Genomic DNA, 20,318 nt, shown 5'->3' on the forward strand with positions numbered 1-20,318 from the left:
TGGTCAAGGTGGGTTTCTCAAATCCATTTTTCTGTGTGTTGGTTTATCGCCCCCCAGGCCCTGCTACTGCCTTTCTTAAGGATTTTAGTGACTTTTTATCCTCTATTATAACCTTGGAATCTGTTTTAATTCTTGGAGATTTTAACCTTCATGTTGATGACAAGTTATCTTGCTCTGCTATGGAGCTTTTATCATTGACTGAAGCTTTTAATTTTGTGCAACGTTTCTGAGCCCACTCACCAAAAGGGTCACATTTTAGATTTAGTTTTTACACTTGGCCTAGACATTTTAAATATGTCTATAAAAGATGTCCACTTGAGTGACCATAGTCTTGTTTCGTTTGACCTGCATTTCAGATCTGATCAGAAGCCCTTAGAAGTTAAGTCTCGGAGGCGTATCATCACTGCTGATACTGCAGAAAGATTTGCTTCTATGTTTAATCCTTGTTTGTTCACTGATTTCCTTGATGTGGACAATTTTATCCAGTGTTTTAACCAACACTGTGATACTATTCTTTATCAGTTGGCTCCGGTTAAATACAACGTGTCTTTACAGAAAAATGAGTGCCCTTGCATAAATGAAGAGCTCTTAAGTTTTAAGAGACTGTGTCGTAGGACTGAATGCCTGTGGAAATCCTCTAAACTTGAGGTTCACAGGCTTCACCTCAGGGAGCTGGTTTTATCATATAACAAAATGGCTGAGAGTGCCCGCTCTGTCTACATAAATCAGCTGGTGTCTGTGAATAAGAAGAATCCCAGAGTGTTGTTTGATACAATCAAGTCTCTTGTATGTCCTGCTGCTTCAGTTACTCCTGTGTTTTCTGAAGCTGACAGCAATGCTTTTTTGATTTTTTTCATTGACAAAATCAAGTTGATTAAGGATAAAATCCCACCCTCCCTGTGTGGTACTTCTACTGTTGTTGAGCCTGTTCCCAGCATTTGGTCTTCATTTAGGGCTGTGACACTAGCTGATATTTCGGCATTGGTGAGCAAGATGAAACCTTCCTCTTGCTCTTTGGACATCCTTCCCTACAGGCTCTTTATTAAAGTATTTGAGGTAATTGGTCCGTGTGTTACTAGAATGGTAAATCTTTCTTTGTCCACCGGTGTGTTTCCCAGTGCTTTCAAGCATGCCATAGTGTTGCCTCTACTGAAAAACCAGGTTTAAATCAAATGGAGCTAAGTAGTTTTAGACCTATTTCTAAGCTCCCATTCCTGTCTAAGATCCTCGAGAGGGTGGTTTCAGACCAACTGACACTCTTCCAGGATCAGAATAACATTCATGACAGGTTTCAGTCTGGTTTTCGTAGACAACACTCTACGGAAACGGCTCTTTTGAAAGTGTCCAGCAACATTATGATGTCTGCTGATGCTGGGAAATCCACCGTGTTGGTTCTTTTGGATTTATCCTCTGCCTTTGATACTGTTGACCACCAGGTCCTGCTGAATAGATTGAGGGATCATGTCGGACTGTCGGGGTCAGTTCTTCGGTGGTTAGCGTTTTTGCTAACCAGATAAGGTCAGAGTCTGTGGACCTGTTATGCGGAGTCCCTCAGGGTTCTGTATTGGGCCCCATTTTGTTTTTATTGTACTTGATCCCTTTAGGTAGGATCATTCAAAGATTTACTGATGTCTCTTACCAGTTATTTGCGGATGACATCCAGCTTTACTGCTCCTTTAAGCCATCTGAGATTAAGAGGCTTGATTCCTTCCTCCATTGTTTGGCGGAAATAAAACAATGGCTAACGAATAACTTTCTTCAGCTCAACGCAGACAAAACAGAGACTTTGGTTATTGCCCCTGATGCCCATATTCCAGGTATTCAGCAGTACTTGGGAGACCTGGGCCAGTCTGCTAAATCATGTCTTCGAAACTTGGGTGTCATCTTTGACAAAGACATGTCTTTGGTACAGCTTTGTAAACAGCTGACGAGGAATTGCTTCTTTCAATTAAGAAACATCTCTAAGCTCAGGAAAATGGTGTCTCGAAATTATTTAGAGCTTATTATTCATGCTTTTGTATCGACACGTTTAGACTATTGTAACAGTTTGTTTTCATGTCTAAACAAGAAGGAGTTGCGTCGACTGCAGTTAGTACAGAACTCTGCAGCGAGAATTCTGACACAAGCTAACAGGAGGACTCATATTTCCCCAATTTTAAAGGAGCTTCATTGGCTGCCAGTGTCCTTCAGGATCAATTTTAAAATTTTGGTTTTAACCTTTAGAGCTCTACATGGCCAGGCGCCTCCCTATATCTGTGACGTCATCCAGCCTTATGCCCCTGCCAGGGCGTTGAGGTCTGTGGACCAAAATTTGTTGATGGTTCCTCGCACCCGTTTTGCAACCAGAGGAGAGCAATCCTTCCAGGCTGTTGCTTCCAGGCTTTGGAATGGTCTCCCGCTCTCACTGCGCTCACTGGACTCTGTCGACATTTTTAAAAGCCAACTTAAGATCTTCTTTTTTACACAAGCTTTTGCTTAGCTTTTGGGTTGCTTTGCTATCCTATACTATGTTTTTAAATATCTCGGGCCATTGTCTGATGTATTGTGTGGTGTACTGTGCTTTTATGTTGTGACGCACCTTGTGGCTCTTGTCTGTGAAAGGTGCTATATAAATAAAATTTACTTACTTACTTACTTACTTACGCAAAGTAGACAAGTGTGCTGTGGTCTGATGAGTCCCCATTTCAAATTGTTTTTGGAAATCATGGATGTTGTGTCCTCTGGACAAATGAGGAAAAAGACCATCCAGATTGTTACCAGTGCAAAGTTCAAAAGCCAGCATCTGTGATGGTATGGGGGTGTGTTAGTACCCATGGCATGGGCAACTTACACATCTGTGATGGCACCATCAGTGCTGAGAGGTACATCCAGGTTTTAGAGCAACACATGCTGCCAGGTTGAAGAGGATTTGCAAATCATTGTATTCTATTTTTATTTACATTTTACACAATGTCCCAACTTCATTGGAATTGGGGTTGTAGTCCCTTGCCCATCTGGTTATATCAGCTATTAATGAATACCAGTGTGTCCTGTGAGGAATCAGAGATCACAGGTTCTCAGCTGAGGCTTGTGCCCTCATCCTTTACACACTGAAATTCCTTCAGATTCCTTGAACCATTTGAACCAGTAGCTTGTTCGTAAAAGCTGCTGCTGGATTTTTTAGTTGACAGTGACAGTGTTTGATATTAGAACAGGCTGTTGACTCTCTTCAAGTGGGTCCTCTCGTCTAATTTGCAGGTCATTGCCCAGGACCGGGACGCTCCTCTCACTCAGACCAAGTGGGGAAAGATGGTCCAGAAACTGTCTCAGTTTGGGATAAGAAGTGGAACTTTGAACTGCTCTAATGACCACAGGTGAGAAGGAGGGTCCTTTTTTGTGCCACAGTATCGGCTGCAACCAGTGCATTGGGAATTAATTTGGATGTGTGAGCTTTAATCCTGAGTTTTTTGGTCTCTGATGCTCGGAGAGTCACAGGTGGATCTGTGAGCAGATACAGTGGTCCTCCTTCACTAATACCTGTGCAGAAATGTTCTTACTCTCCACAAAATAAGTGCCTGTGCAAAATCACCACCAGATTCATGGCATGTGTGTTTTGGATGCCCGCGTGCAGAGGCCAATGGAGTGGTTTTGGCTGAATTGTTTTGTGCACAAATTAAACACCTTTTGCAAAAATAACTTGCATAGGTCACAAAGCCTTTTGTAAACCAAAAACAGAACACAGTTTTGTTCTCTACACTGTGCATATGTTTATGAGTCAGAATCATTCTGAACTGACAGGAGTGTGCATGTGGGCTGGAGTCCTTGCATGCTGACACGCCTCTGTTCATCTATGCAAAGACATGCGTTGGGTGTTTCATGGTGAGAACGCTGTGCAGAATGAAGGTGAAAGGAGTTGGGTTATGTTCTCCTTATGAATAAGAGACTGCCTCAAAATGTCAGACTGCAGAAAGATTTCACAACAGCTGAAAGCGAAGTATTTGTGTCGGAGGTGGAGTAAAGTGAAGGTGCTCTTTCCGCAGCGTGTTGTCTGCAGTGACGTGTTAAATGAAACGCCTGCCACTTCAGTAACTGGTTTGGATGATATTGACAACATGGTCAAAAAAACAATCACAGAATGATTATTTCTCTACGTTGATTGCAGACGCTGCAGCGGATCTGTAATCAATCGCTTCTGCAGCGCAGCTCTGCTTTGAAGCTTGAACAAACGAGGCAGTGCTCCAACCCGTTGCTTCGTTGATTCTTTGCTTTGCTGCTTTTCAGAAGCGGCAAATCCACTTCTTAACCCTCTCAAAGCCATTAAAACATGTCAGTCGTGAGTCACTTTTGTGTGGATCAAAGTCACTAACTGGGACTCCTGTCTTGTTGTGAGAAACAAACAAAAATCGTTCTCCGTTCTGTTCGCACAGCTTCAAATGCTGCGCGGTTCTCTGCCGAGTCAAGTTAGAAAGATAGAGTCTGGTCGGAATTAATAACTTCAAAGTGAATCTCCATTTAAATCAAATGACACCACTTTACAAACGTTGTAATACAAATAATAAATTGCAATCGACCAAAACGATTTTTTTTTCCTCCAGAAATGAGACATCCTGCGCTGACGTGCAGTAGCCAGTTGAGCTCAGCTCAGAGGTATGGAGTGACATTCATGCCAAAATGTCTGAAAGGAAATGCTTTTACAAAAACTACAGATTTATTATTTATGTCCAGAGATGAAGGATCCACCATTTAGATTTTATTTAAGTCCAGAGATGAAAGATCCAGTGACCAGTTTCATATTTATTTACTTTAAAACTCAGTAAAATGTTGACATAGAAAACATGTAAAGCCTACTTTTAGTGCACAGAAAATTCACAAGAGGTATCAATAAGGGAATCAACAAGAAATTGGATTGATAAGCGGAATCCATAATGGCATTGTTTTTGATAAAATCTTACTAATACCCATCCCTAGTGAGGATAGATGCATAAAATGACTGGTAAATTGAGACTCAACATCTGGCTCAGGTCTTTCTTCACCAATGATGGTCTGGTACAGCCTCCGCAGAACATCAGATGCAGTCCCAATCAGTCTATCACTCTCACACTCCATTTCATCCCCACTCTTGAACAAGACCCCGAGATACTTAAAATCCTCCACTTGGGGCAATAACATTTCCCTTACCTTGATGGGACAATCCACTCTTTTCTGACAGAGAACCATGGTCTCAAATTTGGAGGTGCTGATCCTTATCTCAGTCACTTTACACTGTCTCAAACCTGGTCAGTGCGCTGCACATTAGAGAACCACATCATCCGCAAAAAGCAGAAATGCAACTGAGTTAACCAAACTGGACACCCGCCAATCCCTGACTGCACCTTGACATCCCATCCATGAAAATCATGTATTACGCAGTGAAAGGTTCTGCAATTATGATGGAGGCTCGGATATCTTTGCTACCATTTAGTTCTGGATTTATTAAACAGAAAAAGGCAACGTGAACTTGCCATTTTTATAGAAAGAAAAGACGTCAAGATGGCGACACAAACTTCCAGTTGAGCACCCTTCACAATAAAACATTTCCGGTTTTCCAGAATAAATCATTCAAGGCTCTTAATACATTTCATTGTACCTTTTTGTAATTAGTGTACAGTCATGTTAATTTCAATTAATAATCATTTAAACTGTATTCTACAACATACAACTGCAAATAAGTCACAACATCCTCCTGCCTGATGAACAACGGACCTTCTATTCCTCTAAGGAATACAATAACTGAACAGGCCTTCTTAAATTACCTGTAGAAGTGCGAACATTACAGGGATGTATGAGACCATCCATGCTTGGAAAGACCTTGATGATGTAAGTGTAAGCGGAAGATGTAAGCGGCAATTAACATCCCGGATTGTATCAGATTCCAATAATAATGTAATTTGCTGATCAGAATTTCCCGATCCAACCTGCGGGATTTTCCGATACTGGAGAGAAATCATGTCTGTGAAATCTCTCGTGCTGCCTGCTCCCTACTGTTTACTGCTGAACTGCAGGAGAGGAGGTGGTTTCTGAGCTGAAGGTGAGCTGTTTGTTCCGCAGACCGCAGTGGAGAAGTGAACTGAATTGTTACTGAAAATCAGCTGCTTCAACCTCCCAAGGCTGTGAAACACATTCACAGCAGCTCAGAACACAGTTGAAGGGGACAGCCAAACAGAGATTCACTTTCTCTCATCTGAATGGGGGGGGGGAATCCTTCATTGTTTACACAGAGTTACTGCGAGCACTGCAGATGATACATTTAGAAATTTAATTTATTTTAAAATTGAAAGGCTTCCTGTTTGCTCAGCAGAGAGAGAGAGGACTTTGACTGAGGCTGTTTGTGGAAATGAAAAGTCAGACGAATTGTCAGATTTTCTAAAAAAAAACAACAGGCTTTTTATTCGAGGCCTCGAAGACACATGCAAAGTCAAAATCAATATAGCAGCATTTTGAATAAGTGTGAGCCCAGAAGGTGCTTTTTTGGAATTTTGTAAAAGTGAGTCAAAATTAAACAATCACATTCTTAAAAAAAACAAAAAAAAAAAAAACAAAAAAAAAAAACCACTCCAATAACAACACCAACATCATTACATCATCATCATCATCTGGTTTCAAATAACGCATCATAAACAAGTTTCACAGAAATCTGTTTTTGCAGGGCCTATAAGACACCACCAAAGAATGGCAGAATAGGAGGAAATTCAAAACATCAATACAAAAAGAAGGAGTCATGATTTATGGGATGGGGTTGATCAAGTCTTTTGAGGTTGTTGGGGGAAAGAAATGAACGGGTCAGTTCTTTCAGTACTTTTTTGCAGTGAGTTGCGTGTATCCACGTCAGTCTTTTTGTAACCTTGATGGCCGATGTGTGTTAGCTGAACTTGGAAAGGGCCAGTCCAGCGATGATCATGAGCTTCCTTCACACGAGACAAGCACACAGAAAGAACTTGTGAAAGCTTAATACAATGAGATTATGATCAACAAACAGTGTCTTCCTCTGTCAGCACCTTGGGATGGAGCCCTGTATGAGGAAGTTGTCAAAACAGGATCTCAAAGGGTGATAGGTTGTTTCTCATTTGCATCAGAGGATAATTTTCGCCACTGTTTTTGCTGATGTGTGTTTTGTTGAAAAGGCCTTAACCCATTTGGAAAACATATCCACTATCACAACATATCCACATATCACTATCACTGTGACCCCCCCCCCAAAAAAAGACAGATTTGCAAGATTGTTAGTTTCTCAAACCTGTAATCTGGGTTAGGAAGAAGGGTCTGGTGGTTGTCCCCCAGAAAAATGTGAAATCTCAAATGCATTCTGGTGCTTACTCAGGTCTATTCCAAAAGAATCTACAAAAATTATTTTTTTGTTGGCACAGGTCAGTTTTTCCACCCCAGATAAGGTGGTAAACCTCAGTAGTACAGTTTAGAAGTCCTGTTTCAAGTGTATGGTACCATAGACAGTATGCACACACTATGCAAATGAAACATTATGCAAGGGGGACAGAATTTTTTATATAAGAAATTCTGAAACTTTATATCAGCAATAAATAAATGTTTGAGTAACAGGGCCTGTAAATTATTTCTTTAAGGAAGGAAAGTTAGCATATACAACGTCATTACTGACATTTATTTTCAAATTATATCCCAAATAGAACAGAGTATTTATTGCCAGAAATGTTTGAATATTTTGCTTGCTGAACATGAATTTTAGAATCTACTGGCACAAGACACTATACAATCTTATTTAACCATTATAGTACAAACCTCGGGATAATCGGGCTGATGTGAATCAACTGCAGGCACACACTCAACCCACTGATCAGATGGAGGATTCACTGATTCAACAACTCTTATGGCAGCCGGCATGGTTGCTGTTGGGGGGAAACAAGCAATAATCCAAAAATATTATCACAAGTTTATCTTCATAAAGTCTCTTTCTGGGCACTGACATTACTTAAATTTCAAATGCGTCAACACCTAATAAAAGAGAGTATATATTTGAGTCATGTTTTAGTCAAAATATTAATTAGGCCTGTACCTCTCTGTAGCTAACGTTAGCTCTGTGCTAGTCAAAAATGTGTTGGTTTGGTTCCCATTAATATATGACTGGCATAATCAAGCTTCAATCAAGTTTTGTTATTTCTGGCTAAAACGAATTTGTGCTCATATCAGCTTCCGTTACCTTCTTTTGATAGTCACAGCGTCGATATCACGGCACAAAGGCCCAGCCATTTGAAGCTAACTTCTACCTCATGGGTAGCTATGTGGTGGTTCTTTGTGAGGAATCTCAGTCGACGAGCGTCCAGCGTTAGTCTCCTCTTCTGCTCTCAGTGGTCTCTTAATCACAGTATAGAGACTGAACAGGCAAATTAACTAGTGGAACACAAACTTCTATTTGCTAAAACAACGGAGTTGAGTGCTGCAACTCAGCTAAGTCTTCTTCTGCTCTGTTAAACAGCGGGTTTTAACCCAACTTGGTGCACTACTGCCACCAACTGGTGCCTGAGCAGCACTGCAAGCAACTGTGAAGCAGCAAGCATATTAACAAAATAATTTAATAGTAAATAGATCTATGTACACAAACTACTTTAAATAAAATGAATTCATTTGAATTGTATCCTCTGATAATGTTGGTCAAACATGTTTTAAAATAAAGCACTATAGTGTTTCAGATGTTCTGACCCAATTATTACAGTAGTTTTGTGAGACAGCATTTCTCTGAGCTGATAAACCTGCTCTGGCTTTAACCACGAAGGAACCAAACACTTATGCTAGAAATTTGTTAACTTAATTGGCAATACTTGAATGTATAATGTGATTACAGGAAATTATACACAATGATCACTGATGCTTTTTTATGTATTTATTTATTTATTTTTAACCAGAATGAGTATGTTGCATTTTACATACAGAAATGTATCCAGGTCTTACAATTATATTGTGTACAATGTACATGTTTTACCCTGGATAATTATAATATCATGCCTCACTGCAAACATGAATTAAGCAGCCTAAATAAAGGAATCAGAAAGCAAGAAATATGTTGTAATAATTCCCACCAAACACTGTTTGACTGTGACATGAAGTCATCCTCAAATGAGGCCTGAGTGAAACACTAAACCCTGGACAAATGTTCATTCTGGAAATGTGAAATCGAGTTGATTTCTGCCACTGTAACGTGTGTGACTGCTATATTCATCTCATGTTCAGCATGTTTGTTTAAAAACATGTTTGAACTGCAAGTTGTGAAGTGACCAGTAAAAAATATTATTTGTCTGTGAGCTGTTTTATTTAAATGTCAATTCTTCCTGCTCATGCATGTTGAAAACATTATTTTGTAAATCAATTTTTAATCACTTTAATGTATTTTTCCTTATTTACAAAAATGCTAAAGATAGCCTTTTTTTTAAATTTGGCAAAATGTATGTAACTCAGATCTGTGGGACTTCTGGATAATACGCCATTGCAATCTGTTTCCATAAAAAACATATTTTGGTAGCTGACAACCACAGTCTGTAATGACGTAAATTATTTTGCAAAAATTAATATTCCAATTAACAGAGTGCATGTTTATGCAAGTTGCACCAAGACATGTTTCGGAGTTAGCTCTGTCAATTTATTACAGTAATCTTGAAATTATACAGTATATTCAGTAGGCCTGAATAAATCATAAATTGACAAATTCTTGGTTACCATGGTAGAGTGCTTAAATTATTTCCTATTGTTCATTCTACCTATGTTTACACACATAATTTAAATGGAGTCCAACATTAACTTTCTGTATGCCGTAAATGATATTTAATGTTTTCCTATAATGTGAAATTTTACATACATACATACATATATATATGTATATATATATATATATATATATATATACACACACATACACACTTTTATTTAGAGGCAAGCTTTACACATACAACATGAGCATTATGTGAATGTTGAACATTAAGCATACATTCTATGAACATTTGACTGATTTTTGCAAATGTTTCCTTTCATGTTTGTCTAATGTTTGCTTCCATGCAAACATTAGACAAACATCACAAACATTATATGAACGTTCACAAACTTGCTGAACAGTAAATGAACATTCTATGAACATTTGTTTGATGTTTGCAAATGTTCGCTTCCGGGTGGGTCTGTCTTTGTGCTGCTTGTCGTTCAACCACAGCCTGGATTTTCAGATACTGTTGGACTGGAATGAGTGTCTTTAAGAGGCTGGTCTGTTGTTCACCTGTCGGTCTCCACACTTGACAGAAAGCAGTCAGTTTTTCAGCAAATCCCTCTCCACCCTGGCTGAATGGAGGGAGGTATTCCTTTGCCGCCATTAACATTTCTGTCCACATGTGGCGGTGAACCAAGACATTTTCACCATTAGCGCCAGGAAACTTGATCATCGGCATGACAACTGGAGTCACTTCAGGTCGCGGAGCTGCAGCTGGTGGATCTGGCTGGGGTAGATGATAAACAGGACACCAGTCTTCCCCTCGTGGACTTTGACTTCAGGCCCAGCAAGGTTGTTTGAGGAAAGAGTGTTTGAGGGGTAGGGAGGAGGAAGAGAGGAAAAAGGATTAGTAGGTGATAATGTTTGCCCTGTGGGTGTGTGTGTGTGTCTTTTTTTCTCATCTGAAGCCTTCTGTTCAACATTCTTTTTCCCTTCCTGCTGTTTCTTATCCATTAAATCACATTCATTTGACCACAGCATATGCAGTATAACAGTTTGCCATATCGATCACATCTACCATCTTAACTTTAGATTTTGACATAAGTTTTGTCATTTCCTTATTTAAATTTGCTTTTAATATGTCCAATTGATGTCGGCTTAAACTACCTCCTGCCGGGAAACCAACATCTCTCACCCACATATTCATATGTGTGAAACACTTTTCCCCGTATTTCTCCTTCATTATTCACACCAGTCAACCTCATCAGGTTTTTCTTTTCCTGCTTTGTTCCCAGTTTGCGCAGACACTAAATCAGTGTCCTACCTCAGAAATACACACACACATATATATATTTATGCTCAGAATTAAAATGTCTTATTTAGTACACTCAGAAATAACACACTATGGTATTACTTCCTACAGCTCAGGGATCTGTGACCCCCTACAATTTGCTCAGAGAAATAAAATTCTCCTCCCCTCAGAGATAACACACTGCAGTGTGATCACCCTCTACGCTCAGAATCACTTTTTGTTGTGACTCCTACATAACTCAAAGAATTAAAATTCTCCTATTACTCAGAAACTCACAGGTGGCCTACAAGAGCCTACACACACTCAGTTAAAATAAAGTCTTATTTTAACCTACGAAGCCTGTTGTCAACTGGTCAATGTTAATTACCACAACAAAAGAACAGTCTTGGTCACCGATGTTGTGTTGTTGACACAAGGCCCACGGTTCGTGGAAATGCTGCACTAGCGATCGGGAACCCAAACCGGTCGGTCCTTCCGTCAAAGCCAGGTATGAGGCAGACGCCTACCTACTGGGTCTGTTTGGCCATCTCCCCAGTTTGGTCCGTCGGTCCAGAAAGCATCTCCGCTTCTGACACCAACTGTGGAGGCAAAAAAGGACTTTGACTGTCTGAGCCTGTTTATGGAAAAGAAAAGTCAGATGAATTGACAGTTTGTCTAAAAAACAGGCTTTTAATTTGAGGTCTCGAAGACACACAAAGTCAAAATCAGTGTTGTAGGATTTTGAATAAGTGTGAGCCCAGAGCAGCTGTGAAGGTGCTTTTTTGTACACCAGCTAGGGTGGGGGCGCAACAAGCAGACACATACACATGAATACATTTCAGGGTTTCCAATGAAAACTCTCACTGAACAATGAATGTGTGGCACAGTTTCTGATAGGGAGGAAAAATGGAGGACACCAGGCAGAGATGGTGTGTTTTTCCAGCTGCAAGGTTACATGGAGGCATTTTTAATAAAGTTTGAGTTTCGATGCAAAAGTTTTAGGCAGGCTATCTGTAAGTCATAAAATGAATAATGTTAACATGACAGAGTGTTGGCCTTGTGTAGCTTTCTGTGCCCAGGCTACGTCACAGCATTTCCACAAGCGATCCAGGTTTTTTTTTTCTGATTGGTTAAAATTGTGTCATTCATTCAAATTGTGGCATTCATGATGGATGGATTCTGCTTCAATGCCAAATTTTGGAGGCAAATATTTCAGTTGTAAGAGCTCCTTATAGCACAGTCTATCTTCCCATCTGTATTTTATCAGTGAGTTTTCTTTTCCTGTGACAGGGTGTGTCTTTTTTTCCAGGTCGTGCATCAAACGCGGCTGGCAGCGTTCTACGATGATCATGTCTGTTCCTCAAACTTCAGCTTCAAAGGGAAAAGTCATGCTGAAAGAATATAACGGGTGCTGCATTGAAACTGAGCACATTTTCCACTGGATGACCTCTCACGTTGCCCATCGAATCAAAACCGTGCATCGGTTTGACCAGCTTCTGGCGGAGTGGCATTCTGACCTCGCCCACCCCTTGAAAATGTTCCTGTTTGCTCGTCTGTCTCAGCCTCCAGCCTTCTTCTCATCCCTGTCTGTAAAATTCACAGGCAGGATAGAGTTTGTCTTTGTGGATGTGCGTCGTTGGGACAATCACAGCAACCTATCACAGATCGGCATCCCGCATAGCCCCGCCTACATTCTTAAGACACCTGAGGGCATTTATCATTATGGAAACAGGTAATGGACATTGCCTAGTTTCCTTTTTGTGAAGGGGCTGACTGCAGGTCAGACACAGAGCTCATTTACATGAGATAAACAGGGAAAAAATGAAGAAGACGTTCATATTTTCAAAACATTTTGTGCCTAGTCAGAGGTAGGCTGTTTTCTGTGTGCCATTCTAGTTCTACAGTTGTGTGACTCCCCTCTGTCTCTTCAGCACGGGTGAATTTCTGTCCCTGGCTGCAATGGACACGTTTCTTCGCTCCATCCAACCGGAGGTCAACGACGTGTTTGTCCTTAGTCTGGTGCTGATCAACCTGCTGGCCTGGATGGACCTCTTCATCACACAGGTTACTCTGTTCGCCCTTTCATTTATATTGTCTCATTCACAGTCTGCATCAGAATTATCGGCACACCTGAATTTTAGGCCGGGGCAGGTCTGGTAATGTGTACCTGTGCCACATGTCACTGCATCTGCTGCACCACAAAACCACAGGGCCGTACGCTTTTCCCTAGATGTCACTTACCATACCAGGCAAGATGGGGGTCAGATCTGCTTGCTGCATGGGAAGTAAACCAATTAAACAAAATAATCCACATATACATATCATATTGCGTATCTGCTGATACAGACTACCGATCTGATACTTGTGGTTTTATAGATATTGTAGTTGCACAGAAACATATTGCAAGCACATTAAAAACAGTCCATTCTGCATCTTGACAGGTTAACAGTTCTGCCATGCATTAAAGAAAAAAAAAAAAAATCACCTTTAATAAAATCTACTCCTTTCAGTTTGATTTATTTATTTCAATGATAAGTAAACCAATTTTTATATATATATATTGTTCCTCAATTCCACTTAACACAGACTTGTATGAGTAAAACTATGACACACAGCATAATACTGATTGAATGTTTTAGTTATTAAAAATGTATTCATTATTATTATTATTATTATTATTATTATCAGTAGTAGTGTATGTGCAAATGTCTTCAAAAGTGGATCTTTAGTCTCTCAGGGGGTTGGGGGGTTATTCACACCCCTCGCCCCTCTGGCTATGCCCGTGGCACAGACGGTCACAGTCTGTCAGCAGGAAGAAAACCCACACAGGGATAATCTTGCTGACTTGCATGTAAAGTGCTATGGTAAGAAGTTTCCATCATGTGCCATCTAAGAGAAACACACATGCTTTCTCTTGGGTGAGCTGCGTGTGCCTGCTCACTTCACTGACACCACACATATGAGGTGAGGTGAGGGTGAAACATGCATGGATTTAGAGAATTGGGTTTCATTTATTTATCCCAGTCTGCCTCCCCAGGAGGATGGCAGATTCATGGCGGCACGGTGGCTTAGTTGTTAGCACTGGTGCTTCACATAAGAAGGTGGTGGGATCGCTTCCCGCCCTTTCTGTGTGGAGTTTGCATCTTCTCCCCATGTCTGTGTGGGTTTCCTCCGGGCACTCTGGTTTCCTCCCACAATCAAAAACATGCTTATTTAGGGTCTGCTCCTTTCTCTGCCGCTGACCAAGGCAGCATTTTTACATCTGGAGTTGGTCCCCGGGCACTGGACTGTGGCTGCCCACTGATCCTAGTGGTTAGATTGTGTCTAACTATAATTAGGATGGGTTAAATGCAGAGGACAAATGTCATTGTATGTATGTATGTTTGTACAATGACAATAAAGACTCTATTCTATTCTATTCTGACAAGATTTAGTTTGAAATGCACCTGAAAAGTAACTTGCCACATTGGGCAAGAGAGGGCATGGAGCACTAGTCCGAGAGTACGTTCACTGACCACTGTCGAGCGGACAAGCGCTATGGTCGAGCCCTGAACCACTCTGGGTCTCGGATGGCAACCACCTAAACAAAAAGCTAGTCCATCCCCACCTCTCCAAAGTAGCCATCTGCCAATCCAGGTTTAACATGGGCGTCCCCTTGGTGCTTTCTAGTTGCTGAGGTCCTCAACACTGTATGCTTGGTCACACTTAGAGATGCACAACATTGATGTTCCTTCACAATGCAGACAATATGCCTGATCTGATCTGGGCATCTGATCTGAGACACAAAGTAATTCCAACAGACCAAAGGATCCTCCGAAGTACACCAAGTACCAAAGACATCCAAACATCTGCTTAGGTCACTGTATTGCATCCAAGTCTCACAACCATACATTACGACAGCAGGAGGACCCTAAAGACTTGGACCTTCATTGTTCTATTGCAAAGGTATCAGCATCATCAGACACCTATATCCAGGGACCTCATGAAGCCATGACCTCTTTCCAGTAGTTTGAGGACCCAATGACATAAAACATGCTTATTTATGGTCTGCTCCTTTCTCTGTACCTGACAAAAGCAGTGTCTCTACATCTTGAGTTGGTCCCCATACTGTGATGGCCCACTGCTCCTAGTTGTTGGATTGTTCAAGCCATTGAAAGCCTGGATCTCAGTTTTGATCCATGACATTCACAAACCCAGACATTTAGTCCTCACTCGGCTTCAGAAGTGCTGCAGTCAGGGCATCCGTTTGATTCCAATCAAGTGCTTATGAAAATCAATGTGCTGCAAAGAAGCACAGCCAATAGTCATGATTGTGCTCAGTGAATACTCACATACCAAAGATGTGGTTGTTGGTTGATCTTTTGAGCAGACTGTTCCAGTCCCTGACCTTCAACTCGTAGGAGCTGAATTCCACTGAGCCATGCACTGTCTCCTCCAGGTGATATTCACACTGCTGTTAGAGATAATACACCTCCTTCTGTAGACATTGGTGATTCCAATATCCCTGGCAACTTAGGAAGAGGACCTTGGCAGACTGCGCAGAAACTACACTTCTGCAGAAGTCTCCAGCATCTTCCCATAAGAACCTGATCAATCTCCTTACCTGCACCATCATATTAAAATACCATATGCAGCGATGCAGCGACTGGACATTGAAGCTATGATCCACCAATTCGTAGCCTTTTATTTTGAAAAACCATGAAATGAGCCATTTTCAACAAGGTGACCAGTCAGGCAGCAGTAGCCTTATTGGCCACCAGAACCCTGCGATAAGCAAAAGGCTTCATAAATTAGCTGTCAGCAAAAGCACGTGTCGCGCTGACGTGTCATGTTGACGTTGGACTTGCACGTTACTAAACAGTGTGTATGGGTGTGTGTGAGGAAGTGTAGAGGGGAATTGTATTTTTTAGTGTGACGTAGGTGCACTGCGCCAAGTTCTGGTTTTCCTTCTGTCTGGGAGACAGCACGCTGTCATCCAACCCACCACTCAGAATTCATTCAGCTCAGTGGTCCTGCCAACCAGACGCTCGTATAAAGTCGGGAAAACTCATTATTTTCCGGAGCTGTGGACTTTCTGTAAGCTTGGCTGTGCACGTCCTTCATTAAGCTGGAAACTTTGTCCTCAAGTCCTTTACGTTTTGAGAGCTTCAGTCTGTTTTTGGATTCAGACATGTGCTGAGCGTGCAGCAAGAGGAGCAGAAGGCTGTGTTGCTGAATGCACAACGTGCATGTGCAGCTGCTTTAATCTCCATGCACACTATGATTTTATGGGGGGGGGTGGCTGCGGACCACAGACCAACTATGATCCGTTATACAACGACTAGACTTGATGTAAATGCAGTCCAGAGCATATTCACTGACTTGGAAATGTTCATGCATCCGTCCCCTGACTTGTTGACTTGTCTGAGAAGTGGCTGCAAAACTGATCTGTGAATTGATCAGAGTGCACGAGCTCTGGCCTGTCACATAGTCAGTCCTGTGGTAGATCCAGCCAAAAAAGTAACTAGACTGGCACTCCGGTCATTCACGTACATTAAGGACCTGCACTCTGTGAAAAACCCCAAACCAGGACGTGGGACCTTGTTTTCTCTCGCTCACACTTTAGGGACCACACTCAGGAAGGAGGATTCAGCTGTTTGTCAGACCTTCATCGATACACTTGATGTCTCTATCACTCATGTTTGAGTCCACTGATTCTGAAACCTTTGGCAACTATATGAAAACTTTGTTTTTCTGTTCTCAGAACTCTGTGTCTTTAATTAAATATTCTGATGATACAAAATTAGTTAATTTGCATTTATTTCTAGACATATTTCTAGTTTTGTGCTTAAAATATAGTGGTGCCAATAATTCTGACCTGGACTGCTTCTGCCTGAAAACTAAAATGTAATCATGGATTCTCTTGCTGTATATATGTTTTTCAAATGCTTTCATTTTAATTTACAGGGAGCAACAGTGAAACGATTTGTTGTTCTGATTCGAACTCTTGGAACTTACAACTCCATAATGCTGGTGTCCTGGCTTCCTGTTCTGGTAGGAATTCTTCAACATCAGAACTTTTATTACACAACACAGCAATACATGCACAGTTGGGGCTACACACGTTTCATGTTCACTCCACAGTAATCGTTTATGTTTAATAATGATCGGCTGTGGGTATAGTGTTGTGGGTGGGACTTAACCAGAGAGCAGTGATTCCAGTGTGGTATTTTAAAAGTGGTAAAAGAGTGGCCATTAGCTCCATATGATGGGCCCTTCTCACACATCAATGGGCCTATGTGAAGCAGAAAAAATAAACCCCCACACTGCCGCACAATTCGTTGTGACAATGCCACCCACTGTGTTCCCAGCTGGATGCCACACTTTGTGCCGCTGGACGCTGTGTATATAAAACAAATATTTAGTAGCAGATTAATAATTTTCTCTGAGTTTGGCTGAAAACACCTCAAATCACAGGACCGTTACAGCTGCAGCTTTTCTCTCTCGTGCGCTTCATGAGGTGGAGAACGCATTTGGAGCTGTCTAAAATTATTTGTAATGTTTACGTTGTAATAGCTTGGTAAAACAGTTGCATGTTCATTCCTTCTTATGAGTGTCTGTAAAATCATATTTATGATAGATTTAACATTTCGTTATAATCGTTCAATTGAGCTGCGCTGTGGTGCGCTGCACTGACGCAGTGACTCACACTCACACTCAGTGTTTTTAATTGTTTACGCAATATTCACGTGAAGTTCACATAATGTGTGCGTGATGGAAATTTTTAATATTTCAAAATTTTCTTTGTGCACTTGCATGAAGTTGCGCACAGTTTACAACTCCTGGACGGCATAGTGTGTACCAGTGTACGGCTCAAATTCGTGCAAGTGTCAAGGCACCTCTAGCTTCATAGTGGAGTAGAGCGGAGAAAGATATTCTTCTCCAAAACAGATCAAATTTGAGCTTGCATGTCAGATGTACCTCCTGGCTATTTGTTGCTAAACTTTCAGGTCTTCTTTTAAGAAATTCCTCCACTATACCACTTCATCATGAACCTGTATAACTGGTGATACAAAATGCAGAGCTGAATGAACCCCCGTTGCTTAGCTTAAAAGAAATGCAGACCCTCCGAATAAACATGAAGCTTTTTGGAAACACAGAGTCTTTAATCTGGAAAATAAACCACTAATTTCTGAATGTAACAGCTGCTACAACCACATTATTTAATGAAGGATTTTGATCATTTTTTTTCTTTTACTCAGATGCAGAGAGACGCTTGCTTTCAGCTGTGCGCTGCAGTGGAGAGAAACCTCTGAGCTGTCTTACACAGCACTGTGGCCTCACACAGCACTAAAGCTATTGACTGGTGATCTCTTCAAAAAATGTACACATGAAGGCAGAACTTGGTGATCAGTGAGTCGCTGCATCCAGTGCTGCAAAAATAAACTGGCATATCAGCTGCTATAAATGGCTGATACTGGTCTCAGCAAAAATGCTGAATATCAGTGCCAATAATCAGCCAGACTGGTATAATTGGTCGGCCTGAATTAAAACCCACTAAATTAGATTTGCAAAATAAATTTTAAGGGTCCAAACCTCCTGTTCACCTTGGAACCAAACACAGAGGCAAACAGCACAGCAAGCAATACTATGGCTTGTAATTGCTCCAGAATTTGCTGGTTTCTCTTCCAAGTCAGTCACAACATTTTCACAAAGCCAAAAGTCCTGTATCAGCCCTGAGACTCATTGTTGCTGGATCTTGTCTCCAGGGTCAACAGCATGAAACGGATGAGAGTGTCAGACTCCCCAAGAACAGGGGGAAATAAGTATTTGATCCACTGTCAATTTTGCAGGTTTTCCCACCTACAAAGAATGGAGACGTCTGTAATTTTTATCGTACATACGTAGAAACAGAATGTAAAATCACATTGTATGATTTTTAAATAATTAATTTGCATTTTATTGCATGAAATAATTATTTGAACACCTACCAACCAGCAAGAATTCTGGCTCTCACAGACCTGTTAATTTTTGTTTAAGAAGCCCTCTTATTCTGCTCTCTTTACCTGTATTAATTGCACTTGTTTGAACTTGTTACCTGTATAAAAGACACCTGTTCACACAATCAATCACACTCCAACCTGTCCACCATAACCAAGACCAAAGAGCTTTCGAAGGACACCAAGGGACAAAACTGTAGACCTGCACAAGGCTGGGATGGACTACAGGACAACAGGCAAGCAGCTTGGTAGAAGACAACAACTGTTATGATTATTTATTAGAAAGTGGAAGAAACACAAGATGACTGTCAATCTCCCTCAGTCTAGGATTCCATGCAAGATCTCACTTTGTGGGGTAAGGGTGATTCTGAGAAAGCCCAGAACTACACAGGAGGACCTGGTCAATGGCCTGAAGAGAGCTGGGACCACAGTCACAAAGATCACATTAGTAACACATGATGCTGTCATGGTTTAAAATCCTGCAGGGCAGCAAGGTCCCCCTGCTCAAGCCAGCACATGTCCAGGCCCGTTTGAAGTTCACCAGTGACCATCTAGATGATCCAGAGGAGCCATGGGAGAAGGTCATGTGGTCAGATGAGACCAGAATAGAGCTTTTTGGAATCAACTCCACTTACCATGTTTAGAGGATGAGAACAACCCCAAGAAAACCATCCCAACCGTGAAGCATGGGGGTGGAAACATCATACTCTGGGGGTGCTCTTCTGCAAAGGGGACAGGACGACTGCACCGTATTGAAGGGAGGATGGATGGGGTCATGTATTGCGAGATTTTGGCAAACAACCTCCTTCCCTCAGTAAGAGCATTGAAGATGATCATGGCAGGGTCTTCCAGCATGACAATGACCCTAATTACACAGCCAGGGCAACTAAGGAGGGGCTCCATAAGAAGCGTTTCAAGGTCCTGGAGTGGCCTGGGCAGTCTCCAGACCTGAACTCAATAGAAAATCTTTGGAGGGAGCTGAAACTCCAAACCTGAAAGATCTAGAGAAGATCTGTATGGAGGAGTGGACCAAAATCCCTGCTGCAGTGTGCAAACCTGGTGAAAAACTACCTGAAACGTTTGACCTCTGTAATGGCAGACAAATGTTTCTGTACCAATTGTTAAGGTCTGTTTTTGTGGGGGATCAAATACTTATTTCATGCAATAAAATGCAAAGTAATTATTTAAAATAATACAATGTGATTTTCTGGATTTTTTTTTTTATACTCTGTCTCTCACAGTTGGTGTACTTACGATAAAAATTACAGACCTCTCCATTCTTTGTCGGTGGGAAAACCTGCAAAATTGACAGTGGATCAAATGCTTATTTCCACCTGTGTGTGTGTGTGTGTGTGTGTGTGTGTGTGTGTGT

The 20,318-nt window shown here is 41.3% G+C and overlaps 1 protein-coding gene across 1 annotated transcript in view; it reads left to right on the forward strand.

The window, feature by feature from the left end:
* The window catches only part of rnf103 (ring finger protein 103), a 56,228-nt gene that overhangs the window by 19,104 nt on the left and 16,806 nt on the right, over positions 1–20,318 (forward strand). The window contains exons 3-6 of the mRNA XM_034165471.1: positions 3,238–3,353; positions 12,277–12,699; positions 12,899–13,031; positions 16,914–17,000. Of these exons, the coding sequence (XP_034021362.1) occupies positions 3,238–3,353; positions 12,277–12,699; positions 12,899–13,031; positions 16,914–17,000 (759 nt within the window). The remainder of the gene's footprint in view (positions 1–3,237; positions 3,354–12,276; positions 12,700–12,898; positions 13,032–16,913; positions 17,001–20,318) is intronic.

The sequence above is a fragment of the Thalassophryne amazonica genome, unplaced genomic scaffold (genome assembly GCF_902500255.1).
Source record: "Thalassophryne amazonica unplaced genomic scaffold, fThaAma1.1, whole genome shotgun sequence".
In the NCBI taxonomy this organism is placed as follows: domain Eukaryota; kingdom Metazoa; phylum Chordata; class Actinopteri; order Batrachoidiformes; family Batrachoididae; genus Thalassophryne; species Thalassophryne amazonica.